General features: G+C 36.6%; 2 protein-coding genes across 3 annotated transcripts; both read left to right on the plus strand.

Annotated features, from left to right (window-relative positions):
- Positions 1-924: 924 nt before the first annotated feature.
- LOC125150040 (olfactory receptor 13C3) lies at positions 925-4,589 on the plus strand. Of its 2 annotated transcripts, XM_047829354.1 has the most exons (2): positions 925-1,856; positions 4,559-4,589. In XM_047829354.1, the coding sequence occupies exons 1-2, from the start codon at positions 925-927 to the stop codon at positions 4,587-4,589; spliced, it is 963 nt and encodes a 320-aa protein (XP_047685310.1). The 2 variants fall into 2 exon arrangements, with proteins under 2 accessions (XP_047685310.1, XP_047685309.1); XM_047829353.1 differs by lacking the exon at positions 4,559-4,589 and having other exon boundaries at positions 925-1,878.
- Positions 4,590-20,655: 16,066 nt separating this feature from the next.
- Positions 20,656-21,669, plus strand: LOC125150037 (olfactory receptor 13C4). The gene has a single exon (XM_047829351.1). It carries the CDS (start codon positions 20,713-20,715, stop codon positions 21,667-21,669), a length of 957 nt encoding a protein of 318 aa, XP_047685307.1. The 5' UTR covers positions 20,656-20,712.
- The last annotated feature ends 4,012 nt before the right edge of the window (positions 21,670-25,681 follow it).

A 25,681-nucleotide genomic window follows, 5' to 3' on the forward strand; every position in this document is an offset into this window, starting at 1 on the left:
GAGCTCCACTTCATTATTTACTAACTGGTTAACTTGGACAAGTTACATCTTTTATATTTGGGAAAAAAATGGGGCTAATATAAAGAATTATTATATTTTATAAATCAAAGGGATGGATATATACCCATATATACATAATTACATAAAATATTTAAACCGCATTACTGTTTTCTTAGGTTGACTTAAACAAGATACACTGTGAAGCTACAGAATAAAATAAGGTAGAGACTATGTAATGTCCTCCAAAGATTTTAACATTCATGCAGAGCTGATCTGTGCAATGGTCTTGTCATAGGAACAGTCACACAAAATACTAAGAGGAGCCTAGAATATGAGAGTAATAACTAATATTTAAACAGACATTAAATTTCAGTTTATGCTATTCAATTTATTATTATTAAATGCCTATAAAATATATAAAATACAAATTAAATATACTAATATAAGGTATGTAGAATCAGACATAGAATGAGATATATACCAAAAATATCAAAGTTGCTGTGAAATTTTGACCATGATGTAATTGCTGAAACAAATGTCTGGTCTATGTTGAGTAGTCTTTTACCATCTCTCTCTACTGCTTGCTTTCTGGGGGTAGATGAAGTCAGGCTCATAGTTGGTAATTAGGAGTTTTAGAAACCTCAACCTGGGAGTCTGTCAACAGCAGGAAAAGTTACTTCTGTACAGCTGTCTGATCATAGGTAGAGTTTCACATATTAGCAAAGGGCATCAGCACTTAGTCATTTCCAATTTCATTTTTTTCTAGTCACACAGATTGTTGAAGATGACTGGCCGTCAGGGCTCCATGCAAACACTCCTTAGAATACCATCTACAAAATGAATTGTTCAGGTAATTTGTAACATTTCTTAGCAGTGAATATATTTTATATTAAATCTTCCTGTGATATCCTGAAAGCAGATGACATGGATAAAATTAACCAGACATTTACATCAGAATTTCTTCTTCTGGGATTCTCTGGTTACCCAAAACTGGAGATCATGTACTTTGTTCTAATTCTAGTAATGTATCTAGTGATTCTAACTGGCAACGGTGTTCTGATCATAGCAAGCATCTTTGATTCTCGTCTTCACACCCCCATGTACTTCTTCCTGGGCAACCTGTCTTTCCTGGATATCTGCTATACATCCTCCTCTGTTCCCTCAACTTTGGTGAGCTTAATTTCAAAGAAAAGGAACATTTCCTTCTCTGGATGTGCAGTGCAGATGTTCTTTGGGTTTGCAATGGGGTCAACAGAGTGTTTCCTCCTTGGCATGATGGCTTTTGATCGCTATGTAGCCATCTGTAACCCTCTGAGATACCCCATCATCATGAGCAAGGTGGTGTATGTACTGATGGCTTCTGTGTCATGGCTCTCTGGTGGAATCAACTCAATTGTGCAAACATCTCTTGCCATGCAGTTGCCTTTCTGTGGGAATAATGTTATCAACCATTTCACATGTGAAATATTAGCTGTCCTTAAGCTAGCTTGTACTGATATATCCCTAAATATTATCACCATGGTGATATCAAATATGGCATTCCTGGTTCTTCCACTGATAGTCATTTTTTTCTCCTATATGTTCATCCTTTACACCATCTTGAGAATGAACTCAGCCACAGGGAGACGCAAAGCCTTTTCCACCTGTTCAGCACATCTGACTGTGGTGATCATATTTTATGGTACCATCTTCTTCATGTATGCCAAGCCCAAGTCTCAAGAGTTTCCTGGGGACGACAAGTTGCAAACTTCAGACAAGCTCATTTCTCTGTTTTATGGGGTAGTGACCCCCATGCTAAATCCTATAATCTATAGCTTGAGGAATAAGGATGTAAAAATTTCTGTAAAATATCTGCTAAACCAAAAAGCTATTCAGTAAGTATATCCTACACAGAAAATATAGGTCTTTTCATAACAGGCACAGAGATGGACTCATAGGTCAATTAGTTAAAACCTTCTTTGGAGAAACTATGGTTAAGAAAGGATATTTTTATTCTTCCCCTTCCCTAGCTTTACTCAGCTAGAATTACTGAGAACTATAGTTTGCTTTAAACTCAGCTTCCAAAATGTCCTGGTCTAGATTCCACAAGCATGGTGAATTCCATTAGAATCTCATCTCTGGTGATATCTGGAATGAGTGTTTCTGGTGTCGTGTGTAGAAACACAGTGGAAAACATCACACGTAAGCTTTAGAAATAGGTAAGAGTAAAAAATCTGCAATTTCACAAACTACCTAAGTGACATTGGATAGACTATTCTTTGTAAGCCATACTTACCTTACCTTGGAATAAGGAAATACGTAAAGCCAGGTTTTAGTGTCATTTAAAGTTTCAATAACTGGAGAAAGCACCTGGCATAGCACTACTTCACAGTGTCTAGAATTTCAGAATTGAAGCTAAGACTCCAAATTGATGACTAAAAGCGACTACTGAGCACCTCTTTTACCATAAGCTAATAATTACAAGAGCCAAAATCTCCTCCTGGAAGTCACTCTGTTAATATCTTTGCCTTTCCCCTTAAAGCTATATAAAGCGAAGCTCAGGAGAGAGGAAGAAATAACTGAGGGAATTTTCTACCTTATGGTGAGTCCACAATGGGTTTTGGGCGACATTTCACAACAGTCACTGTGAAAGAATGGCAAAATTGTTTTTCCAATCCAAGTTTGGGGATGCTGCAAAAGAGCCCCTTAAGGTTTTGGGTGCCTACAAAGAAATAGAGTCTGACTTCCTATTTGAAGAGGGGAGACCTGCAGAGTTCTCTAGGCTGCAGACTAGCAGAGGAGCTGGTCTAGAAAGGAGAGGAAGGTTAGTATTCTATGCCAAATAAAACAGAAATGTTTCAAATCTGCCTGAGGTGTTCTTCTGGGCTCAGAAAGAGTGGTAAAAACAATGATTAGGAAAATAAAATCCATTTTTTCATTTTCCAATGAGTTGAAATTCTTTATTAAGTCTATTATGTTCTTTTTTTTTCTTTTTTCTTTTTTCTTTTTCTGTTGATTCCTTGTCTAGAAGGCCATTGCCGAGCATAGAGTATCTTTGAGCCACACCATCTGTCTTTTCTGTAATCTCTTAGCCCATGTGATAACTGGGCTTTGACTTTATTTCCTACTCAACATTCCTCTTTATTTTGTTTTGGAGCCACACTGTAACCCCATATCTCCTACTCAGAGGCTTCATTCTTTGCCATTCCACTTCCTTCGGTTGACCCAGGTTTCTACCTAAATGATCTGGTCACTAAATTCAGCTATTCTGCCACTGCCCTACCAGGAATGAAGGGTTGTTACTGTGGAAAATCTCCAGCTGTTGCTCTCTCTTCTGTGTTGGAACATCAGTGTTGCTTTTGGTTCTGTTCAGAAAGGCATGCTCCAGACCCTGTGGGTAATGCCTTTTAAATTTCTGGCATTTCTCCTCCTTTCCCCCACTAGTGGCCCTGCATTTGTACCTGATCCTTGTTTAATTCTCTTTCAGTTTCGATATGGGACAACAAGGGTTTAGGCATGCAGAAATGTTATTTGTATGATTTTAACCAACTCCTTAGCAGCTTAATTTTTATTTTTTTTTCTCACACAATATCAAGGTTGTTAGTATCTTATATGTAGGCTTATATCAAGTTGAACCTTTCATTTAATAAAATATTCCACAGGTACATAAAAATGGTACAAAAGGGCTTTTATAAAAACAAGAAGGATCATGTTAATCAATGATCAGAAAATTAATAGATTCAATAATACATTGCCCTCCTTGGAAAATCAGAAAATTTCCAAGAAATTGTTAAGTGTATTATTTTCTGATAATAAATATTTTTAAATTAAAAAAAACTATGTAAAACTATTTTAAAAATATTGTCTATATAGCCATCTCCCAAAGATATCATCTTCAAGATTTCTCCTAGTCATTAGGAGTCATACATTCACCATGTTTTTACTTTGATTTATCACTTTAATTTACTATGAACAGTTGAGGGTAAAGTTTGTTTTTGTTTTGTTTTGTTGTTTTGTTTTGATGTACAATACCTATGGTTTCACAGGTGAAGTTTAAAAGGCAGGTGATAAAAACTTTTTCCAATTTCTAGCTCAATTACTGTCAGAAAGACCATATTACCCACCATTGTAAGAGTTTCCCCCAATATGTTTACAGCTCTGTTTACATGCATACTTACACATACATATTTATATCTTTATTTATCTATATATACACATTTATATGTATTTTTTTCTTTATGGCATACTTTTGGAATTTTTATTTTCAAATATTTAACAAAAGAGTGAGAGTAATTTAATAAAATTCTATGTACCAATCACACAACTTAAATTATTATCAACACATGGTCAACTTTCTTTCATCAGTATCTATCTTCTTCCTCCAGATTATTTTGAAGCAAACCCTGGACATAATTACATTATTTTATCTAACTATATATTTATAAACATAGAAAATTTATGAATATAGAGATCATTATCTCCAAGGGATAATAAACTATCATATGAACAATGCCTTCTCCAGTTAACCAGTGGGACAGTGCCAGTGAGGACTGTGAGCCATGAGAAGGGCACATGAATCATGTAAAAAACATTATTTCTCAGGCCAGTGAATTGTTACCATGAGATAACACAGGCTGTGTATTAACTGATTTTCTAAATTTCAAAGGCAGCCAGATTTTAAAGTTAAACAATTCAACACTTTCCCAGAGTTGGATATTTTGAAGAACACATGAAGCTTCAGAGTGTAACTCATGTATGGCTAAAGCCTCCCTGTTGAGGTATAGGATATGGTGCTGCAGGAGGAAGAAATTTCCGGCCAAAAAGAAGAGTTCTGAAACTTCAGTTGTACCTCCCTGGCTAATACTGAGCAAGTGTCTCTTAGAACATTTCAGTCAGTGTTGTCTTATACACACAGCATGCTGCCATTAACTGCTTATTGAGTTTGAGTATGTATTTTGTACACCAAAAGTTGATTTCCTCAAGATACTGTAATACAGATAGTAGTAACCTTCAAATATACTTGAGAGTATTCCAAAGAGCTTCCCATAGGCTCCATTTATATCAACAATCATTTTATTTTCTTCCCACTTTTTTTTTCAGTTTCAGGTGAAGTTTGGCATCTTTATTTTTTTTATTTTATTTTTTATTTTTAAAAATTTATATCCAGGGGCGCCTGGGTGGCGCAGTCGGTTAAGCGTCCGACTTCAGCCAGGTCACGATCTCGCGGTCCGTGAGTTCGAGCCCTGCATCAGGCTCTGGGCTGATGGCTCAGAGCCTGGAGCCTGTTTCCAATTCTGTGTCTCCCTCTCTCTCTGCCCCTCCCCTGTTCATGCTCTGTCTCTCTCTGTCCCAAAAATAAATAAACGTTGAAAAAAAAAATTAAAAATTTATATCCAAATTAGTTAGCATATAGTGCAACAATGATTTCAGGAGTAGATTCCTTAGTGCCCCTTAGCCATCCCCCCTTCCACAACCCCTCCAGTAACCCTCAGTTTGTTCTCCATATTTATGAGTCTCTTCTATCACCCTCCCTGTTTTATATTATTTTTGAATCCCTTCCTTTCTGTTCATCTATTTTTTCTCTTAAAGTCCTCATATGAGTGAAGTAATATGATTTTTGTCTTTCGCTGACTAATTTCACTTAGTCTAATACCTTCCAGTTCCATCCATGTAGTTGCAAATAGCAAGATTTCATTCTTTTTGATTGCCGAGTAATACTCTATTGTGTATATGTATGTGTACATATATATGTGTGTGTTTGTGTGTGTGTGTATATATATATATATATATATATATATATATATATATATATACCACATCTTCTTTATCCATTCATCCATCGATGGACACTTGGGCTCTTTTCATACTTTGGCTATGTTGATAGAGCTGTTATTAAACAGTGGGGTGCATGTGTCCCTTCAAAACAGCATACCTGTATCTCTTGGATAAATACCTAGTAGTGCAATTGCTGGGTCATAGGGTAGTTCCATTTTTAGTTTTTTGAGGAACCTCCATACTCTTTTCCAGGGTGGCTGCACGAGCTTGCACTCCCACCAACAATGCAAAAGAGATCCTCTTTCTCTGCATTCTCGCCAACATTTGTTGTTGCTTGAGTTGTTAATGTTAGCCATTCTGACAGGTGTAAGGTGGTATCTGATTGTGGTTTTGTTTTGTATTTCCCTGATGATGAGTGATGTGGAGCATTTTTTCATGTGTCGGTTGGTCATCTGGATGTCTTCTTTGGAGAAGTGTCTCTTCCTGTCTTTTGCCCATTTCTTCACTGGATTATTTGTTTTTTGGGTGTTGAGTTTGATAAGTTCTTTATAGATCTTGGATACTAACCCTTTATCTGATATGTCATTTGCAAATATCTTCTCCCATTCTGTCGGTTGCCTTTTAGTTTTGCTGATTGTTTCCTTTGCTGTGCAGAAGCTTTTTATTTTAATGAGGTTCCAGTAGTTCATTTTTGCTTTTGTTTCCCTTGCCTCCAGAGACGTGTTGAGTAAGAAGTTGCTGCGGCCAAGATCAAAGAGGTTTTTGCCTGCTTTCTCCTCGAGGATTTTGATGGCTTCCTGTCTTACATTGAGGTCTTTCATCCATTTTGAGTTTATGTTTGTGTTTGGTGTGAGAAAGTGGTCCAGGTTCATTCTTCTGCAAGTCGCTGTCCAGTTTTCCCAGCACCACTTGCTGAAGAGACTGTCTTTATTCCATTGTATATTCTTTCCTGCTTTGTCAAAGATTAGTTGGCCATACGTTTGTGGGTCCATTTCTGGGTTCTCTATTCTGTTTCATTGATCTGAGTGTCTGTTTTTGTGCCAGTACCATACTGTCTTGGTGGTTAAAGCTTTGTAGTATAGCTTGAAGTCTGGGGTTGTGATACCTCCTGCTTTGGTTTTCTTTTTCAAGATTGCTTTGGCTATTCAGGGTCTTTTCTGGTTCCATACAAATTTTAGGATTATTTGTTCTAGCTCTGTGAAGAATGCTGGTGTTATTTTGATAGCGATTTCATTGAATATGTAGACTGCTTTGGGTAGTATCAACATTTTAACAATATTTGTTATTCCTATCCAGGAGCATGGAATCTTTTTCCATTTTTTTTTTGTGTGTCTTCTTCAACTTCATTCATAAGCTTTCTATAGTTTTCTGTGTATAGATTTTTCACCTCTTTGGTTAGGTGAAACCATTTATTCCTAGGTATTTTATGGTTTTTTGTGCAATTGTAAATGGGATCGATTCCTTGATTTCTCTATCTGTCGCTTAATTGTTGGTGTACAGGAATGCAACCAATTTCTGTGTGTTGATTTTATATCCTGCAACTTTGCTGAATTCATGAATCAATTATAGAAGTTTTTTGGTGGAATCTTTTGGGTTTTCCATATAGAGTATCATGTCATCTGTGAAGAGCGAAAGTTTGACCTCCTCCTGGGCGATTTGGATACCTTTTTTTTTATTTGTGTTGTCTGATTGCAGAGGCTATGACTTCCCCAAACCAGCAGAAGACAGGAAATAACAAAAATTATAGCAGAAGTTAATGCTATTGAAACAACAACAAAAAAACACAGAACAGATCAATGAGACCAGAAGCTGGTTCTTTGAAAGAATTAACAAAATTGATAAGCTACTAGCCAGTTGGATCAAAAAGAAGGGTAAAGGACCCAAATAAATAAAATCAAGAATGAAAGACGAGAGATCACAACCAACACAGCAGAAATAAAAACAATAATAAGAGAATATTATGAGCAATTATATGCCAATAAAATGGGCAATCTGGAAGAAATGGACAAATTTCTAGAAACATATACAGTACCAAAACTGAAACAGGAAGAAATAGAAAATTTGAACAGACCCATAACCAGTAAGGAAATTGAATTAGTAATCAAAAAGCTGCCAAAAAATAAGAGTCCAGGGCCAGATGGCTTTCCAGGGGAATTCTACCAAACATTTAAGAAGGAGTTAACACCTATTCTTTTGAAACTGTTCCAAAAAATAGAAATGGAAGGAAAACTTCCATACTCTTTCTATGGATCCAGCATTCCCTTGATTCCAAAACCAGACAGAGACCCCACTAAAAAGGAAAACTATAGACCAATTTCCCTGATGAACATGGATGCAAAAATCCTCAACAAGATATTAGCCAACTGGCTCCAACAATACATTAAAAAAATTATTCACCACGACCAAGTGGGATTTATACCTGGGATGCAGGGCTGGTTCAATATCCACAATACAATTAATGTGATTCATCACATCAATAAAAGAAAGGACAAGAACCATATGATCCTCTCAATAGATGCAGAGAAAGCATTTGACAAAATACAGCATCTCTCTTGATAAAAACCCTCAAGAAAGTAGGGATAGAGGGAGCATACCTTGAGATCATAAAAGCCATATATGAATGACCCAATGCTAATATCATCCTCAATGGGGAAAAAGTGAGAGCTTTCCTCCTAAGGTCAGGAACAAGACAGGGATGTCCACTCTTGCCACTGTTATTCAACATAGTATTGGAAGTCTTAGCCTCTGCAATTAGTCAACACAAAGAAATAAAAGGCATCTTTCCACTTTTTAATTTTTACCTAGGTTCACCTCCTTGGGGTAGGACTCTTTGGTTCAACGAGAGGACCAACCTATAAAGCTAGCAGCAATTTAAATATGGCCAATGATTCACCTTTTTTCTAGTCTTTTACCTAGAGTAGGGTTGGATTAGTGTAACGTATAAGTTTGCCTCAATGACAAGGTAAGAGAAAGACAGAAACCATTAATAAAGAATATCCAATGGGAGAAAGAGAGACTCTTCAACCAATGGTGCTGGGAAAGCTGGACAGCAACATGCAAAAGAATGAAATTGGACCACTTTCTTACACCATACAGAAAAATAAATTAAAAATGGATTAAAGACCTAAATGTGCAATTTGAAACTGTAAACATCTTAGAGGAGAACACAGGCAGTAACCTCTTTGAAATCAGCCATAACGACTTCTTTCTAGATATGTATCCTGAGGTAAGGAAAACAAAAGAAAAAAATAAACTGAGATATTGAGATTTCATCAAAATCAAAAGCTTCTGCACAGCAAAGGAGGCAATCAACAAAACTAAAAGTCAACGTATAGAATGGGAGAAGATACTTGCAAATGACGTATCTGATAAAGGGTTAGTTATATAAAGAACTAATACAACTCACCCCCCCCCACACACACACAAATAATCCAATTAAAAAATGAGCAGAAGACTGGGGCACCTGGGTGGCTAAGTTTGCTAAATGGCTAACTTCGGCTCAGGTCATGATCTCATAGTCCGTGAGTTCAAGCCCTGTGTCAGGCTCTGTGCTGACAGCTCACAGCCTGGAGCCTGCTTCAGATTCTGTTTCCCTTCTCCCTTCTTCTTTTCCAAAGAAGACCTACAGATGGCCTAAAGGCACATGAAAGTATGTTCAACATCACTGATCATCAGGGAAATACAAAGCAAAACTACAATGAGATGTCACCTTACACCTCTCAGAATGGTTAAAAACAACAACACAAGACAAGAGGTGTTGGCTAGGATGTGGAGAAAGGGCAACCCTCTTTCACTGTTGGTGAAAATGCAAATTGGTGCAGCCACTGTGGAAAACAGTGTGGAGTTTGCTCAAAAATTTAAAAATAGAGCTACCCTATGATCCAACTATTACACACCTAGTATTTACCCATTAATCCCTTAAAAAAAAAAGGTAAAAGAGGGAATGATCTAGATTATCTTTCTTTTAGGAATGTAGGCAGTAATATTTAGATGTATTATCACATGTCATGTTCAGCAATTGATCCTTTCCTCAGAACCGAAAATACGATCCATGTCACAGCAATCAATACAGGATCAATCAAAGAAAAAGAAAATTTTTTAGAAATATAGAAGTTTCTATGAGTGCCTGAATCATTCCCACCATTTTTTCCATATCTTCCCCTGAGATGTCTCAGCAATATAGTCAGTGGTGACCTTCTTTTAATAGCACACATTTATTCGTCCTGAAAACCATCCTTTTAGTCTCTTATCTCCCTCCAGTATCATAAGCAGGGATTTCAATGGTCTATTCCAATTTTCATTAGTCCACATTTTGTAGATGAGAATGTATATTATGTTTAATGCTTTGTAACTCATTGAATTTCATTTTAGATAACCAACATTCAAATTAAAATAATACTCTTGCTCTAGACTTTAAATAGTGGCAGGAGTTTTTGCTTCATTTACCAGGTTATGCAAATCCAAAACCAGAATAAGTGTCTCTCTCCATCAAGACTTGTTATTTGCCCAGAAGCAAGGGTAATGGACCAATGTAATCCACTTGCCAACTATGCCTCCCCCTGGATCCTTTTAGTAGGTAGCCCATAACTGATTTTTGTCCCAAACTTCTCTGCTTTCAAGCATAACAATTGTTAGGTACATTTCCAGATCCTAAGGGAAATAGTAAGATACATATTTTTTGCACACATTGTCACATTTTTTTTGCTTAATTGCCTTTATGTACTCTCACCTCATGTCCCGAAGGGGCCACTTCCAAAAAGAGAATCAAGATTCCTATCTGTTGTATCTAGTCCTTTTATGAATTCATATGGAAAAGTTTATGATAGACAGAGGTATTCCCCACTTTGGTTATAGCTCTTCAATTCATAAAATACCCTGCAACATATCACCCCGTATAGAAGTCCTTTGTCTTCCAGTCATATAAGGTCTATATTTTCAGAACCTACTGCTAGTCCACTAGCTACTGTCTGATAATTGGTAAAAATTCATACCATATCGTTATTGTCATTGTCTAATTCCTCTAATGAATGAGTAAGAATGTTTGAAATTATTCCTTATTATATAGTAACAGTGACTTTGTGATTTTGGAATATTATGTCATCACTTTTACTTCAGTTTACTTGTTCATAGAGGGGGAGATCTTACTAAATGATTTTTACAAAGCTGTTCAGCTCTAAACTATGATCTTATAAAGGCAATCTGGACATATTTCCATTTGGATTTTAATGTATACATAGTATGGTTTGTGGTGTGAGTGGGTAGCGTATGTGTTTGTGTCTGTGCATGCATAAATACTGCTCTTTCTTTCATAAGCAAATTTTACTTCTCAGAATGCAAATATTTTATTTAAAACATTTTTCAACTTTATTAAAGTATGACTGACAAGTACAAATTGTATATAATTAGGTTGCATGATATAGTTTATATGTTATATAACATGATGATTTAATATATGTTATACATTGTGAAATGATTACCACAGTCAAGTTAATTTACACATCCATCACTTCACAAAGCTCTGTATGTGTGTGTGCGTGTGTGTGTGTGTGTGTGTGTGTGTGTGTGTGGTGAGAACACTTAAGATCTACTCCTTTAGCAAATTTCAAGTATATGATAGAGTATTATTAACTATAATTGCCATACTGTACTTTAGATCCCCAGAACTTATTCATCTTATAACTGAAAGTATGTACCCTGTGACCAATATCTTTCCTTTTCTCCCACTACCCAAACCCTGGCAACCACCATTCTACTCCTGGTCCTATCAGCTTTTTTTTTTTTTTTTAAGATTTCACATGTAAGTGAAATAATACAGTATTTGTCTTTCTGTGTCTTAGTTCACTTAACATAATATACTCCACGTCCATCTATATTATTACAAATGGCCACATTTCTTTTTTATGGCTACATAATATTCCAGTATATATATATCTGTGTGTGTGTGTGTGTGTGTGTGTGTGTAAATCACATTTTTTTCATCCATTCATCTATCAACAGACACTTAGACTATATTTCCGTATCTTTCTCATTGTGAATAATGCTGCAATAAACACAGGGGTGCAGATATCTCTTTGAGATACTGATTTAATTTCTTTTGGATGTATACCCATAAGTGGGGTTGCTGAATCATAAGGCATTTTCAATTTTTTTGAGGAACATGCATATTGTTTACTATAATGGCTATACCAGTTTACATTCCTACCAACAGTGTTCAAGACTTCCCTTTACTCCATACCCTCACCAACACTTGTTATCACTTGGGGGTTTTTTTTGTTTGTTTTTTGTTTGTGTTTTTTTTTTTTGTAATAGTCATCCTAACATATATGAGGAGCTATCTCATTGTGGTTTTGATTTGTATTTCCTGATGATTAGTTATGTTGAGCACCTTTTCCTGTACCTGTTGGCCATTTTAATATCTTCCTTGGAATAATGTCTATTCAGTTCCTTTGTCTATTGTTTTTGTTTTTTGCTAGAGTTTTATGAGTTTCTTCTTATGTGTTTTGAATATTAACCCCTTATCGGATACATGGTTTGCAAATATTTTTTCTTTCCTAGGTTGCCTTTTCACTTTGTTGATGGATTCCTTTGTTATGCAGAAGTTTTTTAGTTTTATGTAGACCCTTTTATTTTATTTTATTTTATTTTATTTTATTTTACTTTGCTTTTGTTGCTTGTGCTTTTGATGTTATATACAAAAAAAATCATTGCAAAGATCAATGTCAAGAAGCTTTTCCCCTAAGTTTTCTTTTAGAAGTTTTGTGGTTTCAGGTATTATATATAGGTCTTTAATCTATTTCAAGATGACTTTTGTGTATGGTGTATATGGGTCAATTTCATTTTTTACATGTGGTTATCCAGTTTACCCATCACCATTTATTAAAGAGACTATCCTTTCCCCATTGAGTATTCTTGTTACTGTTGTCAAAGATTAGTTGACTATATATATCTGTGTTTATTTCTGAGTTACTTATTCTTGTTCCATTGTCTGTGTGTCTATTTTTATGCTAGTACAATACTGTTTTGATTACTAAAGCTTTATAATCCTGTTTGCAATAAGGGAGTGTGGCGTCTTTAGCTTTGTTTTTCTTTTTCCAAATTACTTTGGCTATTTGGGGTCCTTTGTGGTTCCTAAAAATTTTGGATTGTTTTTTCTATTGTTGTAAAAAATATGAATTTTTATAGACATTGCATTGATACTGTAGATTGCTTTGGGTAGTGTGGACATTTTAACACTATTATTTCTTCTAATTTATGAACACAGAATATCTTTTCATTTATTTGTGTCTTTTTCAGATTTTTCACCAATATCTTATAGTTTCCAGTGTACAGATCTTTTGTTTTCTTGGTTACATTTATTCCCAAATATTTTATTGTTTTTAATGCTATTGTAAATGAGATCATTTTCTTAATTTCTTAATTTCTCTTTTTGATAGTTCAAGTGTAGAAATGTAACAGAATTTTGTATATTGATTTGGTATCCTAAAACTTTCCCAAATTAGTTTATTAGTTCTAACAGTTTTTAAAATTTTTTTTTAATGTTTATTTATTTTTGAGACAGAGAGAGACAGAGCATGAACAGGGGAGGGTCAGAGAGAGGGAGACACAAAATCTGAAACAGACTCCAGGCTCTGAGCTGTCAGCACAGAGCCCGACGTGGGGCTCGAACTCACGGACTGGGAGATCATAACCTGAGCCGAAGTTGGCCGCTCAACCAGCTGAGCCACCCAGGCGCCCCAGTGCTAACAGTTTTTTTTTGGGTGATGTTTAAGGTTTTCTATATATAAGATAATGTCTTGTGTAAACAGGAAAAATTTAACTTGTTCCTTTCCAATGGATACCTTTTATTTCTTTTTCTTGCCTAATTGCTTTGGAAAGGATTTCAAATACTATGTTGAATACAGGGAGCAAGAGTAGGCACTCTTGTCTTATTCCTAATCTTAAAGGAAAAACTTTTAGCTTTCTAATGTTGAGTATAATGTTAACTGTGGGCATGTCATATATAGCCTTTATTATGTTGAGGTACATTCTTTTTATACCAAATTTGTTGAGTTTTTATCATGAAAGGGTATTGAATTTTGTCAATGCTCTTTCTGCATCTATTGAGTTGATCATATGGTTTTTAATATCCATTCTGTTAATGTGGTGTTTCACATTTATTGATCTGCACATATTGAACCATCTGTGTATCCCAGGGATAAATCTCACTTGTTCATTGTGTATGATCCTTTTAATGTGATTTTGAATTTGGTTTGCTTATATTGTGTTGAGGTTTTGCATCTATATTCATCAGGGATATTTGTTTAGAGTTTTCTTTCTTGTAGTGTCCTTGTATGGTATTGGTATCAGGGTAATGCTGTCCTCTTGAAATGAGTTTAGAAGTGTTTGTTCTTCTTCAATTTTTGGAAAGAGTTTGAGATGGACTGGAATTAATTCTTTTTTAAATGTTTGGTAGAAGTCACCACTGAATCCATCTGGTCCTGGACTCTTTTTTGTTGGGAGGTTTTTGGTTCTTGCTTTACTCTCCTCATTATTGGTCTATTCACATTAATTTACTATAGTTGAATACAGAAACTTTACCCTTTGGGGAACCTGGGTGGCTTAACGGTTTAGGTGTCCAACTTCAGCTCAGGTCATGATCTCACAGTTCGTGAATTCAAGCTCCGTGCCAGGCTCTGTGCTAATAGCTTGGATCCTGGAGTCTGGAGCCTGCCTCAGATTTTGTGTCTCCCCTCTCTCTGCTCCCTCCCCCCTCCTCACACTCTGTCTGTCTGTTTCTGTCTCTCTTTCTCTCTCAAAAATAAAGAACATTAAAAAATTTTTGAGAAAAGGAAATTTTACCCTTTACTCTCCTTCCTCTTATGTAGTTGATATTAGGTTTTACTTCTTTCTGTATTATGTTTCTATTAACACATTTCTGTGGTATTAGTTATTCTTTAAAAAAATTTTTTTTATGTTTATTCAGTTTTGAGAGGCAGAGAGAGATAGAGCGTGAGGAGGGGAGGGGCAGAGAGAGAGGGAGACACAGAATCTGAAGCGGGCTCCAAGCTCTGAGCTGTCAGCAAAGCACAGAGCCTGGTGCGGAGCTCAAACCCACAAACCATGAGATAGTGACCTGCTAAGCCACCCAGGCACCCCTGTGGTATTATTCTTACTACTTTTGTCTTTTAATTTATGTACTAAAAGTGATTTACATGCCATCATCATAGTATATAACAGTCTGTTTGTATTTATATTTATCTTTAACAGTGAACTTTATATTTCATACATTCTCATGTCCCTGCATAGGTGGGCCTGCCTCCAGGACCTTGGTCAATATTTCTGGTGCTGAGACAAGGGTATGCTTCGGGGTTTTCAGGTGGTGGACCTATTATCAGGTACAGATGCCTGTAGCTCTCTCCAGGTCTCTGGGGGGTAGAGAGGCTCCTAACAGTTCCCTGGGCTGGCCCCTGGGTGGCCTGGGTGGTCAGAACCACTCTCAAACTATGGTGTGAGGAGCTGGAGCTGGTTTAGGGTACCTTTTCAAGATCTGCAGTCAGACTGAGGTCAAGTGCCTACCTCCAGAGACATAGACACATGTGTCTCTTGGTAGGTCCCTTGGTAAGGAGGACTGCTCTCTGTTTGTGGTTCTGAAGTGCTGGAGCCAGTAACTGGGGCTGCTACATGATCTATAGTCAGACTGAGGTTGGCAGGTCTACCTCCAGAGACAGGTGTGTCTCTAGGTGGATCCCTGGGCAGGCAGGGTGTTCCCAGCCTGAAACTGCAGGGGACCAGAACAGAATTACAGAGTCTGTTCAGGATCTATAGTCAGACATAGGTTTGAGGGCCTGCCTTGGATGTGTCACCTGTCTGGTCTCTAAAAAGATAAGACTCTTGTTTAGGAGTAGCTGGAGCCTGGTCATGGACCAGTTCAGGGTCCACAGTTAGGGTTGAGGTCAGTGAGCCTGTTACCTGGGGCATGGGGTGGTATGATTCCTGGCAGGTCCCTTGGTAGATGGTGTTGGTGGCAGGATCAGGGCCAAACAGGGCTGTAGCCAAGTTTACAATGTGACAGGGCTGTTTCCAAGTTAGTAGCTGGGTCTACAGTCCATGGTCAGTGAGTTTTTTACTTGGGCATGGGCCTGCCTTCTCAAGTGTACCTTCAGAATCTAAATATTTTACAGTTAAATGTAACATCTACTGGGAAATTAGAATCTAAGTGTTAACTTCTATGGTACAGCTCAATCTACCTTCTGAAACACTTTGATTCAGTAATGTGCTATCTACTTATCTGAAGTCACACTCCACACTATCCATTCCGAACTTTTTAAAATCTTTTCTTGGTCTTAAACATACGAATTCACTTTCGTCTTGTAAACTTATTTATTTTATGGCTTATCTGTATTTTTTTCATCCCCCCAAAATGGCATTTAACTTACAGCTAATATCTGTTTCATGTCATTCATAATATTTAGATCATTTTTCAATTCTAGCATTTCATTTTTGGTAATTATCACTTGAATTGAGATCTTACTTTGAATTAATTAACTTTGCTATTATAAACAAAAAAGCTCTCATATTTCATAAAGTTTGTTTTGTGAACATTTGCCCCTGTTTTCAAAAGTTACATTGGTAGGAGAATGTCATTTCATTTTTGAGCTGTAGTCCAGCACCACTGTTAATTAGGTGTGTGGGTCACTGTCCCTAATGCACCAGAAGTTTCTACATTTCATGGATCTCTCATTCTTATTTTAAATTGCTTTGGGAATTGGGGAACAATTATAACAACTGTTGCATAACAAATATTGACTCTTCCACATCTTTGGAATCTGGCATTGTTTGCTGGACCTGAATACTGACATAAATACTAAGAAGAAAGTAACTGGGTCTTCTAGAAGGTGGAAATAATTTATTAGTATACAGGTGAGTCTTGAATACCATGGAACTGTACCTTTTCAATCTATAGTTAAAGCTATTATTAAATACAGATTTAAAATGTGAACAGCATGAGGCCATACAGCTACTAATTTATTATTATGAAATAGCTATTATTTATTATTATTGTTATTATTTGTAATACCTGTTAATCCATAAAAAAGTTTCCATATGCCACCTAAATTTTTCTGAAAACACACCTGTGAGAAAAGTAAGGCAGTTATTTTTATCACTATTTCACAAATGAGAAAACTGAGACTATATTTTAGAAGAACCTCAAACCTAGAGCTTTTGCTTCTAAGTCCCAAGCACTTGTGCACTAGGATAACCCTATGCTACATTCATTCCAGTACTTTCATTACATAATTTGGTAAATTTTTGTATAAGATGATATCTCTTTTGTACTGACTAAAGATACTTTTTTTTGAAACTTAGAGCCTGATGCAAATGAACAATTTGGGCATATTAAAATTTCCTTGAGTATGAATCCACAAATGCTATAGAGAGAAATTTCTTAAAAGCCAAAAAAAAAGTAAACCTTTACCTATTCAGTCAAAATGCATTCATAATGTGTAACCACTTTGTTAAGCCACAGGTGTACAGTGGTGACTTCCTTCCTTGTGTCTCTTGTTATCTTAAAATGTATAAAGTAACCAATTTAGATTTCTGGGAGAAGAATAAAGGCATCAAGACAGATATGGCTCAAGGTGGATGTGAATTGGTGAGGGAATTTATGTCTAGGAGGGGAAGGCTTAAAGCAGGTGGTAAAAGTACTTTAAGTGGCCTAAGATATATTGTCACTCCATCTGTGTTTTTGTTTTGTTTTGGTTTTTTGTTTTTGTTTTGTTTTGTTTTGCTTTGTTTTGCTTTGTTTTGTTTTGTTTTGTTTTGTTTTGTTTTGTTTTGAAAAGAGAGGCCAGTAGGCTCTCCCAGCCCCGGACCTCAAAGGGGCTGGATCTGAAACATCATCATATTTCCCTGTAAGTCAATGTATTGCCATCTTCTTTCTGCATTCATGCCTGGGCTGATGAGATTGTTCATGTTCCTTATCTAAAAGCACTCCTTGATCATTTTCCAGGCTCCATTTTAGAAGAACTTTGATTTATCCTAAGAAGTAGTGTACAGTGGGTGTAGATTCATTTCGGAGAAAATAGAGTATTCTGGGCATATGATTCTGTCTCATAGCCCTGAACCTTCCTCCATGATAAGAAGTACTAAGTCCTCAAGACTAAACCATTTTCCTTGTACATTGTTATCCAAGTACAGTCAAGTTTTGCTTCTATGACCTCAGTATATCCACAGATACTGGCCATTTTGTGTTGTTGACACATATTTTCTATACAGATTTTAATGCTACTTGTTGGACACAGAAGCCCTGGAAAGAAAACAGGCTTTGGATTTTGTTTTTTCCCATTATTAGTCATGTGACATCAATCAAGTGAACTAATTTCAAGCACAGAATCTAGCACATAAGATCCTGCAATATAAGTTGTTGGAATAAATGAAGGAGTTTTTTTTATTTAAACAAATTTAAGGTGTTTTTTCCCTTTAGACGCTTCTTGCCTTTAGCTGAATAAATACACTTAGATATTGCTTTGAGTTTCAATTTTCTCATCTCTAATTTGGAGATTTAATATGCTCTCATTTGCACCTCTGATTCAAGTTGAAATTTTCTATTCTGTACTCTTTAGATGATTTTTTTCTGAAGTGAGAATGCATCTCTTGTTTGGCTTCTGACTCTAAGACATTATACTCTGTAGATAAATTGCACCTATCATCACACAACAGTGTGAGAGTAGGGTAGTGAGCTTATGCTGACCTTCTCGAAACTCTTAGTCCACATGAGCCCTAAGTTTGCAATTTTGGCTAACCTGAAAACTGGTGACAATTATGAAAAGATAATTGTGTGAGTGTGTGCACCAGTCAGTAATTAACAATAACCTAATTAATCTAAACATTTTAATTGCTTGTATCACATATCTGCTAAAAAAAACCTGATAAAATCAAACCATATGATGTCAAGTTTGTAGGGCAGCCAATATCATCAGGTCTAAACACTCACATTGTGCTTGATGCTTCTGATGATGGGTTCCTTCCCTATAAAAAGAAGTGTCAATTTCTCTGCCTCACTTCTGGACCTTTCTATATGCCTGCTTCATTTACCCTTTCAAATATGTTTCCCATTATTCCTCCACAGAAGCTCCATGTTTGAAAAGGAGGTACTGCCAATATGCTTACTACTAAATATTGCTCAACCTGTTCTCCCTTCTGGGATATCCCTTCCCCCTCTTGTCTTCCACACCTGCCTCAACTTTTCTATGTTTACAGATCCAGCCTGTCTGAAATTCTTCCAGCACTCTCCCTTGGTTTTTTATTTCTTATTAACCTACTCTTTCTGTGACACTTACAACATTCACTCTGGTCACACAATGTGTTTACAGTCTGTATCTAATTGTTCTGTATGTAATAGTTTTACTGTTTCTCTCACTGAATTGTGAATTCTTTGATTACAGACATGTTACATTTTTCCCAGCCTTACTCAGCTTGGAGCAGGAATGAGCTCAAGTTGGGCTATCAGTAATATCCTATACATATTACAGTAGTCTAGCAAAAACTTATATTTCTTCTATAAAATTTGTCTTTCAATAGTGTTATTTTCTGAATTGTGCTGAACAGTGAGATATGGCCCTGGGGTTTGTTCACTGGAAAACACAAGAGGAGTATGCTTTCGGTCATTTTCTAGGTTGTGAAGCTAGTCCATATAATAAAACAAAAGAAAATCTATTTGGATCAGAAACATCTGGAGAGTCTGCCAACTCACTATAGGTAAACTAAAGCCTTGCTACTCAAAATGTGGCCCCATGCCAGGTGCTTCAATACACTTGCAGCCTATTATAAATGCAGAATCACAGGCTCTACTCCAGACCTACTAAAAGAAAATATTCATTTTAACAAGATCCTCAAGTAATTTATATGTCTATGAAAAATTTGAAAGACTGAAGTAGTTGATTCTTCATTATTCCCCCAAGGCCAAAATTTGTGGATACTAGTTGGTGGGAAAACAGTGTGTAGTAACTTGGGGTGTTATCGCCCCAACAGCTGCAGTGCATTGGCAAAGATCCGAGCTTCAAGTTCTACTGTTTACTTACTGGTTGGATAACTTTGGCCACATTCTGTTTTTAACATTTGAAAAAAAAATAGGAATAATGAGAAGATTAATTATTTTTTATAAAGTATAAAGTGCTACACATGTATACACAAATATAAGCATTATTACTGTTTTCTCAGGTTCACTTAAATAAATAAATTATGAAGAATAAGTCTGAAGCCAGAGAATAAAACAAATGAAGAGAAATTATTGTTCTTCAAAGATTCTCCATCAGATTCGTGCACAGCTGATCTCTACACTGGTCTTATAGGAAAAAATAAAATAGTAAGAGTGAGCTGTGACTGTGAGTTCAACCAACTGCCTTTGAGCAGATGTTAAATTGCTGTGTACGTGATTCAATTCACTATGATCAAATGTCTGCCCTATAAAAATGCACAATTTGACTGATAAGAATGTGATGCAAATATGCATAAAAATAAAATTTGTTTACAGTTTTAAACATTTCTGTTAAACACAGAATCAGAATTCCACTCCTTGCTGAGTTGTCTTTTGCCCCTCCCATCACTCTCTCACTGGACCTGAATAAAAAGGAAGTAGTCAAGTTTATTGTCTGAAATATTCTAGGGCTTTCAGAAAACTCAACTTAGAGTGTCTTTGGCAGTTGGAAGGCTGCTTCTAGGTAGATATTCATGCATAAGACACTGCATAGAAACTCTATGCCTAGTATTGCATTCTGTATCCTAGTATTGCATTGTAGGCATATCCTAGTATTGCATTCTAAGCATGAATATTTTTGAGGATAACAGCAGATGACAGAACTTAAAAGAAAACAGTCGATTTCACCCTAGAGTAATGTTATGCAAAAGATCTGTTACATTTGTTGCTTGGGAGTGAAAACATTTTATTAGCTCTTCCTTTGATACATTGAATGCTGGGACATGGATAAGATAAACAAGACATTTGTGAAAGAATTCATTCTTCTAGGACTCTCTGGTTACCCAAAACTTGAGATCATTTTTTTTTCTCTAATTCTAGTAATGTATCTAGTGATTCTAATTGGCAATGGTGTTTTGATCATAGCAAGCATCTTTGATTCTCGTCTTCACACCCCCATGTACTTCTTCCTGGGCAACCTGTCTTTCCTGGATATCTGCTATACATCCTCCTCTGTTCCCTCAACTTTGGTGAGCTTAATTTCAAAGAAAAGGAACATTTCCTTCTCTGGATGTGCAGTGCAGATGTTCTTTGGGTTTGCAATGGGGTCAACAGAGTGTTTCCTCCTTGGCATGATGGCTTTTGATCGCTATGTAGCCATCTGTAACCCTCTGAGATACCCCATCATCATGAGCAAGGTGGTGTATGTACTGATGGCTTCTGTGTCATGGCTCTCTGGTGGAATCAACTCAATTGTGCAAACGTCTCTTGCCATGCAGTTGCCTTTCTGTGGGAATAATATTATCAATCATTTCTTATGTGAGATATTAGCTGTCCTTAAGCTAGCTTGTGCTGATATAACCCTCAATTATGTTACCCTAGCAGTTTCAAATATGGCATTCCTGGTTCTTCCACTGATAGTCATTTTTTTCTCCTATATGTTCATCCTTTACACCATCTTGAGAATGAACTCAGCCACAGGGAGACGCAAAGCCTTTTCCACCTGTTCAGCACATCTGACTGTGGTGATCATATTTTATGGTACCATCTTCTTCATGTATGCCAAACCCAAGTCTCAAGACCACCTTCGGAATGACAATTTGCAAGCTACAGAGGGGCTTATTTCCATGTTTTATGGGGTAGTGACCCCCATGCTAAATCCTATAATCTATAGCTTGAGAAATAAAGATGTAAAAGCTGCTGTGAAATATTTGCTGAATTGGAAAACTGTTAACCAATAAAACCAAAGGGAAATGTGAGTCTTTAGTGTATAAAGAATAGAAATGGCATCTTTGGGCAACCATTGAGGACCTTCTTTGGGAAAGCAAGTTTATATAAAGAGAGATTTTTATTCTTTGTCTTCACTGGCCAAGTTTAGCTATGATTACTAAGAATAATAGTCTGCCATAAACTCAGGTTGTAACAGGGTCTGATTCGTGTTTCACAAAGACCATGAATTCCATTAGAATCTCATCCATGGTCATATCTGAAATTAGTATTTCTGGTGTCATGTGTCGCAATACAGTGAAAAACATCACACATAAGCTTTGGAAATAGAGAAGCGGGAGTATAAATTCTACCCTATCACAAAGTGCTTAAATTAATATTGGGAAAGTTATTTATTCTTTCTAAACTTTAGTTTCCTTATTTGCAAAAAGGGAGTAATTAAACACGGTTCCCAGTGTTATTATAAAGATTCAGTAAGTTGCACAAAGCACCTGGCATAGTGCGAAGTTCATAGTAGTTCTCTCTGTAGAGGATGTTGAGCTTGACTTTTCCTGTTGACACAGAATGTAGGAATTGAAGACTCCAAATTGAAGATAAAAGACACTAGCTAGCACCTCTTAAAAAAACCTTCCAGTTATTAGGATCAGCTATCCCTTTCTTAAGTCTTATTAACATCAGTCACCACTTTTCCTTGCCCCTTCTCCCTGCATAGCTATGTAAAGAAAACATCAAGAAAGGGAAAGGTAGAATCAAAGGAAATTTTACATCATGAAGAACTCAGTGAATCCTGAGAGGTGTTTGACTGCTGTCCCTATCAAAGAGTGGGAAGACTGTTCCAGCCCAAGCCAATTAAAGAGGATGCTGCAAAAGAGCCTCTTGAGGTTGGGGGTGCCTGCAAAGGAGAGCTAATGTTTGGCTTGATGAGTGGAGGCTTGCTGACCTTCTCTCTAGGCTGTAGACTAAGCTGATGAATTAGTCTAGAAATGGCCTGGAGGATAATAAGCTCATTTATCTTAGGGGTGAAAATAACCAGAATTTTTCAGTTTGTGTGAAATGTTTCTCGGGCTCTGAAAGAGGGCTGAAATTAGTGTCTGGGAAGAGCAAATCATTTCATTTTATACTCCAGTGAATTGAAACTCCTCAGTAAACCTAATTACAGGTTTTCCCCCCCTTTCTGTAGACTTTCCTGCCATGTTGAGCACAGCATACCATTGGGCCACATCACCAGCCATTGTGACCTCTGGTTTCAGCTTGATTTTCCTATCTAAATTTTCTCTTTCCTATTGGTTTTAGAGTCATCATATAGCCCCAGGCCTCCTAGTTTGGAGCTGTATTCTCTGCCAGTCTACATCTTGGAGATAAATCTTGATTTTGACCTAGTAATCTGGTCACTAAAATCTTGCTGCCTGTCTGTTTCCAGTCGGAGTATTGTCACTGCCAATAAACCTCTAAACAGTGGGTACTGCTTTTGATTCTATTTAGACAGGCGTGTACCAGACCCTGTGGGTGAGGCTTTTTAACCTCTGCCCACTTCCACTGGGATGAGCCCTGTATTTCAGTCTGATCCAGGTTTAATTCTTTTCAGATTTTGACCTCTACCATCAAGGTTTTAGGCACACTTCTGCATGTACAACGATGTCCTGCTTCTAGTTGTCCCAGGCAACTCCTTAGCACCTCCTTTTCCACAATAGGAAGGGTACTAGTGTCTCATATGCATGTTTATATTAGATTGTTTGCTTTACTTACAAAAACTGATTCTAATTTACATTGGTATGTATAAAGTTGACACAGTGTTACCTCAGTTTAGAAGTTCTGCTCTGATGAATGCTTAAAGTTAACAGTTTTAATACTATCTGCCTGGGGCGCTTGGGTGACTCAGTTGGTTAAGTGACCCTCTCTTGATTTCACCTCAGGTTATGATATCAGAGTTTCATTAGTTTGAGCCCCACATCAGGCTCTGCATGCTGACCATGAATGGAACCTGCTTGGGATTCTCTCTCCCTCTCTCCACCCCCCCCCCCTACTGACTCTCTCTCTTTCTCTCAAAATAAATAAATAAACTTAAAAAAAACCCAAGCATTAAAAAAAAAAAAGATGACAGGTTTAAAAACAAACAACCAAACTAATCTGTCTTCCCAGGAAATTAAGAAATCTCACAAAGACTTAAATGTATTATTTTGTGACAAATAATAGTTTAGAAAATTCCAGAAACTATAAAAAAAAAAGCATAAAAACTGTTTTCTCTGTTGCTACCTCCTACAAGTGACCACTGTTAACATTTTAATTATTTGTCTCACTAATTTGGAGTCCTAAAATTAATCATTTTCATGTTGATTTCTTTTGATGCACTATGTACCCTTGAAGTTGCTATTTCATGTTTTAAAAATGTGTGTACATATCTCTGGGTTTCACAGAATAAATTCTAGAAAATAAAATTACTGGGCCAGACGATATGGTTTTTTGAAAACTTCTCTTACAACATTGTACTCCTGTCCCCAAGATCATATTATCTGCTATCAATGGCACCATAAGGGTTTTCACAAACTTTTGCAGCTCTGGTCTGTGTGTGTTTACATATATAAAATTCCCATATTGGAAATCTTCAAGCACTCATAAACTGAAAGATAATATTTAATGAAACTTCATGTACCAATCACCCAGCTTAAATAATTACCAGTTCATTATTTTATTATCTATACCCACTTATCCCCTTCCTCCGGGCTTTTAAGCAAATATTGTATATATATGTGTGTGTGTAAATAATTTTTATTTTGAAATAATTTCAAACTTTGAAAAGTTGCAAGATTCACACAGGAATTTTCCTTAAGTCTTTACCCCAAATTTTCAGATACTAGCATCCTACCATATGTGCCTTATCATTTCTCTCTTCATATATATGTGTGTGTGTATTTTATATATGTATATGGAAAGAACTGTTTGAGAGGAGGTGCAGATATTATGTATCTTTACCCCTAAACATTTTATTTTGTCATTCTTAAAATCACTCAAAGTCATTGTTTTACGATAACCAGAATACAATTATTGACATGAAAAAATAATACTATTTAGTTTAGCAGTCAGCAAACAACGACCCTGGACCAAATTTAGCCTGCCAGCTGTTTGTGTGTGGTCCATGAGCTGAGAATAATGTTTATGTTTTTATTTATTTTTTTATTTTTTTTCAATATATGAAATTTATTGTCAAATTGGTTTCCATACAACACCCAGTGCTCATCCCAAAAGGTGCCCTCCTCAATACCCATCACCCACCCTCCCCTCCCTCCCACCCCCCATCAACACTCAGTTTGTTCTCAGTTTTTAAGAGTCTCTTATGCTTTGGCTCTCTCCCACTCTAACCTCTTTTTTTTTTTTTCCTTCCCCTCCTCCATGGGTTTCTGTTAAGTTTCTCAGGATCCACATAAGAGTGAAAACATATGGTATCTGTCTTTCTCTGTATGGCTTATTTCACTTAGCATCACACTCTCCAGTTCCATCCATGTTGCTATAAAGGGCCATATTTCGTTCTTTCTCATTGCCACGTAGTACTCCATTGTGTATATAAACCACAATTTCTTTATCCATTCATCAGTTGATGGACATGTAGGCTCTTTCCATAATTTGGCTATTGTTGAGAGTGCTGCTATAAACATTGGGGTACAAGTGGCCCTATGCATCAGTACTCCTGTATCCCTTGGGTAAATTCCTAGCAGTGCTATTGCTGGGTCATAGGGTAGGTCTATTTTTAATTTTCTGAGGAACATCCACACTGCTTTCCAGAGTGGCTGCACCAATTTGCATTCCCACCAACAGTGCAAGAGGGTTCCCGTTTCTCCACATCCTCGCCAGCATCTATAGTCTCCTGATTTGTTCATTTTGGCCACTCTGACTGGCGTGAGGTGATATCTGAGTGTGGTTTTGATTTGTATTTCCCTGATGAGGAGTGACGTTGAGCATCTTTTCATGTGCCTGTTGGCCATCCGGATGTCTTCTCTAGAGAAGTATCTATTCATTTTTTCTGCCCATTTT

Source organism: Prionailurus viverrinus, chromosome D4, assembly GCF_022837055.1.
Source record: "Prionailurus viverrinus isolate Anna chromosome D4, UM_Priviv_1.0, whole genome shotgun sequence".
NCBI lineage: Eukaryota > Metazoa > Chordata > Mammalia > Carnivora > Felidae > Prionailurus > Prionailurus viverrinus.

What these genes read in the sequence shown, in the direction of transcription:
- LOC125150040 (XM_047829354.1), top strand. Translation starts at nt 925, where the DNA reads ATGGATAAAATTAACCAGACATTTACATCAGAATTTCTTCTTCTGGGA. An exon ending in ATTTCTGTAAAATATCTGCT is followed by an intron (nt 1,857 to 4,558) that starts AAACCAAAAAGC and finishes GGCACATGAATC; the next exon opens with ATGTAAAAAACATTATTTCT.
- LOC125150037 (XM_047829351.1), top strand. Translation starts at nt 20,713, where the DNA reads ATGGATAAGATAAACAAGACATTTGTGAAAGAATTCATTCTTCTAGGA.